At 42.8% G+C, this 10,236-nt stretch overlaps 1 protein-coding gene across 1 annotated transcript; it reads right to left on the bottom strand.

Moving 5' to 3' along the window:
* Positions 1-692: 692 nt before the first annotated feature.
* On the bottom strand, positions 693-5,538 carry VPS18 (vacuolar protein sorting 18 homolog (S. cerevisiae); the record flags this gene model as incomplete). The annotated part of the gene is made up of 4 exons (XM_010010239.1): positions 693-1,769; positions 2,507-4,377; positions 5,106-5,197; positions 5,397-5,538. Coding segments are annotated over 4 exons (2,834 nt in total), but the record flags the coding sequence as incomplete, so codon positions are not given.
* Positions 5,539-10,236: the final 4,698 nt, after the last annotated feature.

The following is a 10,236-nucleotide window of genomic DNA, read 5'->3' as shown; positions in this document are numbered from 1 at the left end:
TCAAATCCTGTCAGGAAGGCAAAAGACTGCCTGGTCACCAGGTACTGGCTTCAAATAGCAAAGCAATTTTCACACCAACAGAACTTTTCTGTAGTCTGTCCTTGAGGGAACCTACGACTGTATCTCCTGCCTAGCGCTCAAGTGCAGCTTGCAGTAGACCACAGAAAGACAATACAAACAGGCTGTGCTCCTGCTTGCAGAGTATCTACCCGCTGAAACCTTACTACTGCATATATAAATTTTGTGCTGGGTGAAGACAAAACCAAGATCCATTATACAAAGACAGCCATAGTAGAAACAGGATATAGATAGTGAGGAAGGGGTAAACAGGCTACAAAGTATTGCCAGAAACAGTAGCTGAAGAAAACTGAAAGGTATGGTCTTGTCCATAAAGCTTGAGGGGAAGAGAATTAGACACCTTAAATTTCAGACAAATGTGTATTATGAGACACTCCTGCTTGAGAATGATACACATTCTTGTATTACATTGTGTAGAAACATGTAAACATCATGCTACACAAATACAAAATATATATGCAAGAACATTTGTCCTTTCACGTTCTTTCTATGTATGTGGTTATAGACTCTCAGCAAAAAGGAAACGGAAGGCAATTCTAGCTTTGAAAGTGATGAATGAAGCCTACACTGCTTAGTGTTCACTACCTTTTCCTTTAAGCTTGTCTTCACCAAAACAAACACCACACAACAGGGAAGACAAATCATAGGTTGTTCCCAGTTCCTTCTGGACAACAAGGCACTCCATTAGCTTCACACTGAGAACCTCAGAAGAACTGCAAGCAGCAAACATCTGCTAAATATATTCCAACAGGTTAACTCTAACTGTTCAAGTTCTTAGACAGCCATAGCTGTTTCTCCACATTTTTCAAGTCTAGTTCGCTATAGTGACCCCACTACTCTTTTATTAGAGTTCAACAGATGCCACTGCATTCTTGCTTCTGGAGATTATATTCTCAACACAGAAGCTTCACCAGTTGTGAAGAAAACCACTCTCTTGTACCGACAGTTGCAGGTTTGGAAAACTACAGCCAGCTCTGCATCTCCTCTTCGTACTTTTGGGGATCAATAAAAGGCTTGTCAATTGACCGGATCATCAGCTCACCACAGTACACACATTCAGCTGCCACAATATCATCAATGTCAGCTTTGATCTGTTCCCGGCTCTGCTGCCCCTTTCCCAAGCTAATGGTATCTGCGTCCTTGGGACGATGGTGGCTCTTGGAAGGCTGACTGGTAGCTACCAGCTTCTTCTGAAGATCTTCAAGTTTTGCCTGTTTATAGGCAGGAAGGTTTGGGAACACTGCTTGGAGGAGACAGTCATAGTGAAACATGTGGCCACACAGGAAAAGGTAAAAAGGGCGGTTTAGAAGTGGGAAGTCACAAGCAGCACATTTTTCCTGAGGCTCCACAGAGCCATACTTATTTCTCATTTCTTGGATGTCCTCTCGGATTCTCTTGGCACTCTGTGTGGCTTCCTCCATCTCCCTTTTCAGCTCCTCAATGTGCTTGTTGTAGTCCTCCAGGGAGTTACAGATTGCCTCCTTGAAATGGTCAATAGTGACAAAGTCTGGGAAGAATGGCAGGACGTCTTCAATCTTCAGCAGGGCGCAGCTGGAGAGGCAGGCCATTGCCTTCTTGACATCCTTCTCTTCCTGAACAACATGGCGAGCAATCTTTAACCAGAGCTTCTTGCGGAGTTCCTCATCATCTTCAGGGAGATCTGCACAGGACTTGGCAAGATCGACATCCACCTAGAAGATGGACAGACAAGGAAACCGAGCTAAGCTTCCCTCTTTGTTTACCCACCATTCAACTTCAAAGCCTGCTGTCCATCATAGGAGGCATTAATACATAGCTTCTATTGCTATCTCATTGCCTAGGGCTGCACTACTGGCCTGCTCCTTGTTTATATGCCAAACACCTCTCCTCTCCACCAGCAGCCTCCTTGAAGACTTGCTTGCTAACCAGCAAGCCACCACAAAGCCTACATACAATAAGGGCAAATCCAAGTCATAGTATCTTTGCTGGCCACATGTTTCAGCAAAGACATAGCAATGCCGATAAAAAAAGATCCAGTATCTCCCTGAAGGCCAGACTAAGCTGACAAAAGCATTCTTCTGTGATAATTATCATCATCTAGGAATAGGAATTAATTAGATTCCTGAACAATAGCTACAGGAGTGTTGCATAAATGCAGGTATGTTAAAGGTATTTTATGTTAGAGACTGACTTTAAAGCAGACAGTACTCCTCCATGTACTTTCCATGCCTCTACCCTCAATTACAGCTTGTCACAGTCAGCTGTCTACTTAAAACAATTGTGAAAGCACAGAAGTACTTTAAGAGAGACAGGTCTTTCTTCCTTCTTAGCTGCACAGCTCCTATACTCATGAATCTGTCCAGTTCTTCTCAATGCTTGGTTGTTCAAGATAACTTGAACAAGCTGCATTCCTATATGTCATAGCATGCATGCACAGACACACACGTACCTGTAAAGCAAGATCCACAGCCTCCTCATATAATTCCATCACTTTGTAAATATGGACACATGCATGGTGGTGTCCATGCTCTGCACACAGGCGTAATGCATACTTCAGGTCATAGTGGATCCTGTTTGGGTTGGTTCCTGCTTGCTCCAGGTATGATAGCAGTGAGTCCGGCCGACACAAAGCATAAAGAGACAACAGGTAGTTGTGAATGGCTTGCTGGGTTTCCTCCAACTGATAGACACAGAACTCCATATATCTAATGGCTTCATTAATCTGCTGTGTGCTGACACTCTGGCTATAATTAACAAGGGCTGGAATGAGGTTCCTAGCATCCAGTCTAGAGCCCATAGAAATCCAAGCATCAACTACCTTCTTGGGAATATGCTGGATGAGGACTGGAGAGAACTTGTAGAACAGTTTCTCGTCTCTGTGCCTGGACAGCACATTCAGAGCCTCATCGTACTCATCATGCTGGCAGTGGTGAGCTACTACACGCTCATAGTCCTGCATGATGACTGCAAAGTAGACCATGTGCTCTGTGTCCCCATGGCTTGCCAGCAGCTCATAAATAGATGCCCGGTTATTAAACAGACAGTCTTTGTTTTTAGGACTGCTCAGGAACGTGCGAAACTTCTCCCGTGTATCCAAGTAGAGATTTCGCTGTGAGGGGTCTCCTTCCAATATGCCTAACCAGTTCAGGTACAGCTCCGTTAACCACGTGGTCAGCAGAGTGGTCTGTGTCTTCTCAGAAGGCTTTAGGTTACTCAGCTTCTTAATCAGAAACTCCATCAGGGCCTCTTCTTGCTTGGCTTCAATGAACTTAAGGGCAATTTCCTCAAAGTAGTTCTGGGTCAGCGCATAACACTTGGCACTGTCTAGATACCTCTTGTTTTGGAAGCAGTGCTCTGCCTCTTTTGCCAGCACAATATCTAGGCACTCTGGACGGTCTTTACAATACTCTTTGGCTAAATCAAATTTGTTCATATTCATATACATCTTCCACACATCTCTAGATTCCCGCTGGACGTGGTAGCGGAACACCACTTTCTCAGTGTGGATCCAGATCTGCTGGACTGTGGGATCTTTGATCATGCGTGTCAGTAACCCAAACTTCTCCAGGAACATATCTTGAAAAACAACCTGCCCGTTCAGAGTGCATACAGCCTTCACCCGATCAGGCAGCAGCAACAAGAAGTGGAACTGGGTAAGTACAATGGATACTGGCTTGTTCACAGTTATGTCAATATCAGAAGGATAAACCCAGACCTGTTCATCACTCAAAATTGAATCAGGACGGCTGTAATCCAGTGTACCATATAAAACACCATTTCCCATCATCCAGGCAAAGGAGCGTGGGTTGGAGCGCAGTTTCGGGGTGTAAAAGGCTATCTCACTGAAACCAAAGCTGGCTGGAAACTCCCGGAAGCTTGGCAAATGGTCAGCATGCAAAGCAAATATGGAGCTGAAGCCTTGCTGCTCTGTCCCTTCAGGCACTTTGCCAACAAACTGGAAAAGTCTCTTTTGAGTGGTGGCTATAATAAAAAATTTCCCTTCTATTCCTCGTTCAATCTCCAGGCAGCAGACTGGGGCAGGCCCTGATTCCTCCTCCAGAGTGTAGACCTGTCGGAAGTACTGGTCAGGATTAGTACTGAAGAGGCTTCCCTCGCTCACAGAGATTTCAGCCTCATAGATCTGTCCCTGGGCTGTCCCCACCAGGATAGGCCCAGTGTTGGTCTCTGTACCAAGGAATTTGTTCCAGCCCACACTTTCAATCAAGTGGCCTTTCCAGCGGGAGAGTGCTCGCACTTTCTGAACACTTCTGTTCAGGTAAAGGCATTCACTGGTGTTCAGAGCAATCAGGAGATGAGAGCCTGCCAACAGGGGAGGGGTATGGGAAGGAGAAGGAGAGAACAAGTTAAGACTGTGCCTAAGCAAGCCAAATTCCTCAGGCTTCTAATCCTCCCATTTGATAAACTCCGATATCAACATAGTTAATCCAAGACTTTCCTAAGCATTCTTTGGAATGTGGGAGATTTCCATGCCGGATCAGAATGGTAGTCCATACGTGGCAAACTTAAATTACTAGTCCCAGGTGCTTCAGCAAAAACATATTCTTCTGTTTCAGTAAGTGTTCTAAGGATAAACAGTTCCCAGAGTTCTCTCCTATCCCTGGCAGTTGGTGACAGATTCAAGCATTCCTTTCCAAACTTCTGGTTTGTTTTTGACAATCAGTCAAGGCTACAGTAAGCTGCAGATGTTTTACAGTCCCTTTTAAAAAGTCTTATATAGTCAGATACAGCCCAGAATGGCTGCAAAGATTTCCTTTAATTAGTTTTAGCAGCCTTGCTCAGAACTAATTGCATGTATTCATTTCAGAGTCTTCAAAACCAACAACATATACACAAGCTAGTGTTTTTCTAATAGCATAGGGGCAAACCAATAGGCAGAGCCTCTGGGCAATGCAGTCCTGCCCACAGAAGAATCACCTCTTCTCATTTACAGAACAGAAAGAGAACTCCTTCACCAGCTCTTGTTATGCACATTCAGCTGCATCTGCTGCCAATCATTGTCTGTAAACATATGTAGTCCGTTGCCTTACCTGTGTGGTCCAAAAACATCTTGTAGACTTTGGCTTCATCTTTGCGTCCCAGCTCTACCTGATTAGGTTCATCTGGCTTCCCAAGATCAATCCTGCAAAGAGAAACCATGAAAGCATGTTTCCAGCAACAGCTCATGTAGGCGTAATTGCTTACTGTTTTCCATCTTGGGTTCATGGCTTTTCACCCAGTTTGTAATTGTAAGTTCTCTAAAACCTTAAGGGCAAAAAGAAAAGAGAGAAAAAAGGGGCAGAAGAAAATAAGCAATAACTTCAGGTCTCTGGCAGCATTACCTGAGAAGGGTGTCTTTGCCAAGGCTCATACACAGCTGGTTAGAGGAGACCACTAAGCTGTTAATTTTCTCTGGAGGAGCAAAATCAATTCTTTGCTTGTTAAATATTGGTGTTTCCTTCTCCAAACGTGCATTCACATATCCTGAAGAAAGAACACAAGCATTTAAAACCAAAACAAGACAAAACCCCACCACCCCCCCACACACACTACATCAAATTCTAACCTAAAAATCTAGGATCATTGCCTGCTCTGGGTTGTACTAAAAAGAGAGCATGAACACAGAGCAGCACTTACGTAGGTATGCATAAGTGCAAAGAAAAGGAGCAATACACTTGACTGCCTTATCACAGAACTGCAAACTTGTCACTAACGTTAATTTGAAAGCACACAGAATTCCAGGGGAAACCACAAAACTGTCATATAAACTGCATAAAAAGCTGATAATGAGAGCAGAACCACAAAGTAATTTGTTTTCCTTGGTTGACAGTTTATTTGCTCAAGACAGGAAAGAATGGCAGTATTACAGAAGACACAAAGAGGGCTCTGGTTTGACACTCCCATATAAGCTACCCAAGACCACTATGGCATTAATCGAAACCTATTTCTCTCTTATTCCACATTGGGATTGAACAAGCAACCATACTTGACATCCATCATTCACAGGCTAAAGCTATTTTCAAAGCCATGTTGAGGGGTTTTTGTATCCACTTAGAAGACTGCATCAAGTTTACTGGATTATTTGCTTCAAGGAACACAGCTGGAGGTCACAATGATGCTTTTGCATAACACTGTTTTACCAACCATAACACTATCCTAATTGCAGCTTTCCAGCTGGAAGGGATGTGAATTACGTATTAGAGCCACAGCAATAACCAAGACCTGGTGATTGCTGAATCAATGCTCCAGTCTTGGCATAAATTGCCTCCTGAGCCAAAACCCATTCAGACTGGTTTACCGTTGCATGGCAAATCCCCAGATGGAGCCAGACTAACCTAATCCTCAGATCCTTTAAAAAAATCAGGCCTGAATTCTAAGAAATGCCCAGTTAAGTTAAGGTTAGAGTTAAAGACTGAAGTTGGATAAGACATGGCCACCTTATAGGACACATGTTGCATTTTAAGCCCAACCAAGTAAACCTGACAGATCAATGAACTGAAAATAGGAGAGTGTCCAACCACAGCAAGTTAGCTCATGTGGCTAGTTAAGTATTCAGCTAGTCAGTCTAGTCCCAGTCAGCTTGGGAAATCCATAGGAAGGCATGACGAGGGATTACTTATGAAAGTGGGTAAGGCAAAGAATGGAGAAGTAAGATTTGACTTGAGGGAAGTGTCATACTTCTGGAGAAATACATTAATAAATAAATAAAAGTTAGAAGTCTATAGTTTTAAAACCCTCTGTGATCTTCAGTGCAGATGGGCAAAGCACAAGGTGCAGCTCAAACTCATACCTTTGGCTACAACAAAGATAAAAGCCCAGCCACAGGCAAGCAGTTAAGAAACTAAAAGACAAGTAAAGCTGTAACACCATGTGGCAGCACAGGGAAGCAGCATGACAGATTTAGTTTTCATTGCACCCAGAACCATGAGATTTGCAGAGACTGTGCCATTCTATTCCTAAATGAGAACAGCACTCTTTATGGTCTTCTTATGAGGAAGAAAAGAAAACTACAAGAGAGCTCAGATATGCCAGAGAACTTCAAAATAAGGCAGCAATCATATAAATCCAGACCCAAGTGATGACACTCATTAGCAAAATCCTGGAACATGTGTGCCTCCACAAACAGATCTTATCACAAAGTTTCACCCATATCTGTCCCATGAGACAAGTTTTCCCAGGGACTGAATTTCCCATACGCACAAAGTCTTACATAAGCCTCTGACAAAGAAAGCAGCAGCAGATCAGTCTGACCACACTACCTCAAACTCAAAAGCAAGACAGATTGATATACTGCTAACCATGTGCAATGGAAGGATTTCAAAAGCAAGCAGACCAATGCAGCAGTTAGCCTGGACAGGAAGATTAAAACCAAAAAAAAGAGCTATAGCAAGTTAATACCATTCGTGGCCAAAGCAGCTAATTAGGAAGATGTAAACTTACAGAAAAAAGAAACCTGGAGTTGTATCTCAGAGGCAACAGACTACTTCCATCCTTAAGAGTGTAGGCCTGGCCCTCTCTAGACTGGGACTAAAAGCACCACTTCAAAGCACACTCAGTGCCTATAACCTCCCCCACACTATCCTGAAAATCTCCAATTTCAGCCCTGCTTCTGTTGAAAATGCCAGTGTAGTAATGGAAAGCAGCCTACTAACACTATGAATCCTTCAATTCCCTATTCCACCAATAACTTTTCCTTGCCTCTGCCTCATCATTAGACCAGCTGCAGGATCTTTTAAGGATTCTTGGTTTAGAGGAAAGATGTACATACAGGAACAGACAAAGCAACCACAATCTGAGTAGGCGGCCTTTTGCTCAGCACATACATTTTCTTCTTACACATTGAACCACATCTTAAACATTACCCACTTATGCAAATGCGCATTCTTTTATTTCCAGTTGAGCAAAGCAGATGTTCTTAGTTTCAGATTAGGGAGCTGCAATGCCACGGTTTAAATTTGCTGGTATCAATGCTGGTATGGCCTGTGGTTCAAAACATGCAGACCAAGCTCCCAAGCTGCAGATTCACATCATGTCACAGCTAAGCAATAAATATGAACACATGTTTACATATAGAAAAAAAGAGGGATTACTCTGATAGGAAAAACTCACATATCAACAGGTCACCAAGTGACAGTCATTTAGGCAATCTTGAATTGTTTTTCAGATTGACACCAAGCAAAACAAGGCTGACTGAGACACAGGACGGAAAGGGAACAAATAGTACCAATACACAAGTAGGGGCTTAGAGCTGGGGGGTGGGGGTGGTGTCTTTGTGGGATTTTAGGTTGTTTTTTTTTAATTCAGCCATAGTTCAAGCCAATGGATTGGATTCCAGAATTCTTGACTCTTTAGGACTGTATCCATTACAATTATTGCTAATTATTACTGTAGAATCATCACCACTAGCATGAGGACTTTAACTAGTGTCTGTAGCAGGAGAAAGATGAACTCCTTTAACTTACAGTCCTCTATACAAAGGAGATGTCAATTTTTAACATGCATTCCTTTCAAACAGTGCCTTCCTTCATCCTGACCCCAATGTCCTCCTTCTGTTCAGGCTGAGATTCTACTGCAGCATTACCCACCCTCATTTCTGGTCAAATCTGCATTTTTCCCTATAGCTTTTAAACCCTTCAAAGATCTAAGCTCACAAACTTCAGTGAAGCCTAGTGGGTCTAAATAGGTCTTTTTGTGCTGGAACTGCAGTACTTGAAGTTTACAATATAGCAGTACTTTAGGTTGGCAACAGTCACTGCTTGGTTATCTACAAGTTTGAGAAACAGCACCTGCAGTTTAGCAAGCACAGGGAATAACTAACTGAAGCAGAGAAGTTTTAACACCTCCCAAAACTTCCAACCTAACCTTAAGGATGGCTTTCAGGAAGTTAACTATTTACTTGCACCTTTTTCCAAGGTCAACTTCGGACTGCCCACAACTTTTACCAGCCCAAGTTTCATTCAAAATTAACACAGAAGTCTGATTTAAGGATAATTAAAATCCTGATTAGGATGTACCTTGCGAGTCAGCAGTTTCCCAAACTTCCTTTGCCAACATCAATTGCCAGCAAACAGACAGATTTCTCAACTGTAACAGTCATGATTGGAGACAGGGTTGCAGCAGTCAAGAAGAAAAGCTGAGTCTTTGAAAATTTATTGTTGGTAACAGAGCTTGTCCCAACTCTGTTTTGCACAACACTTTCTCAGGGTATTTATTCTTTATCTAACGTTACATAACAAAATAGCTATGCCTGTTAAAATAAACAGGGGGGAACATACCTACTTCAGTACCTAGACTCATGTAATGAGTAATACTGTCTGTGTATTTATACTCAATAATATACATAGTATGACAGAATTCACCAATTCTTAACATCCATATAGACTCACAACCCAGTTTCCCCAAAGGTTCACAGCTAGCAACACAAGCTTATGTGTATATATATATGGAAAAACTTGAAATAATGTGTTCATCCAATTCCAAAAATGCCAGCTCTGCATAGCAGCTGGTACTGCCATGACAATACCAGGTAGAACAGAATCCTCTCATAATCTCTATTTCCCTGCCACACTCAAAAAAGCATTGTGAGGTGGCATCAAATAGGCAGCAGTTATTGAACCCAATAAACCTTCAATTTATCATGGAATATACTTGCCATCTGTTTGGTTTTTCTCGCATGAAAGAAGCAACTGACTGGTCATCACACCATTACTTTACATTGATTGTACACCTCCCTGAACAGTACAGTGTACCAAAGCTTTACAGACCTGTTAAAAAAGCTTAACAGTGATACAGGTTGCCTTCTTGGTAACCTTCTTCAGCAGTAACCTCACCACTAAGCTAACCACTCTAAAAACTATGTCTTTGGTAAACTGCCCCTGGGTTTGGAAACTAACCCCACACAGGTACAGCTGTGCACACAGCCAGAATACTGCAACAGTTGGGTTCCTCAGAGGGGAAGAAACAAGCTGATGAGTTGATCTCAGCTACCACAGTCCTGAACTGAATAGAGCTGAGGTGTGGTTGTAACTTGTGACTATGAAGGCACTTCACATACACGTTTCCCACCCACATCACTTCACACCACGGGGCCTATGGCTTTACAAAGCCCTCCCACAGATAACCAGCACATTAGTTATGGTAAGCTAACCTGCATCACAGAATCACTGGGGTTGGAAGGGACCT

Source organism: Nestor notabilis, unplaced genomic scaffold, assembly GCF_000696875.1.
Source record: "Nestor notabilis isolate BGI_N333 unplaced genomic scaffold, ASM69687v1 scaffold3942, whole genome shotgun sequence".
NCBI lineage: Eukaryota > Metazoa > Chordata > Aves > Psittaciformes > Psittacidae > Nestor > Nestor notabilis.
The sequence above is the reverse complement of the archived record's forward strand: the minus strand, read 5'-3'. Positions and strand labels throughout refer to the sequence as shown.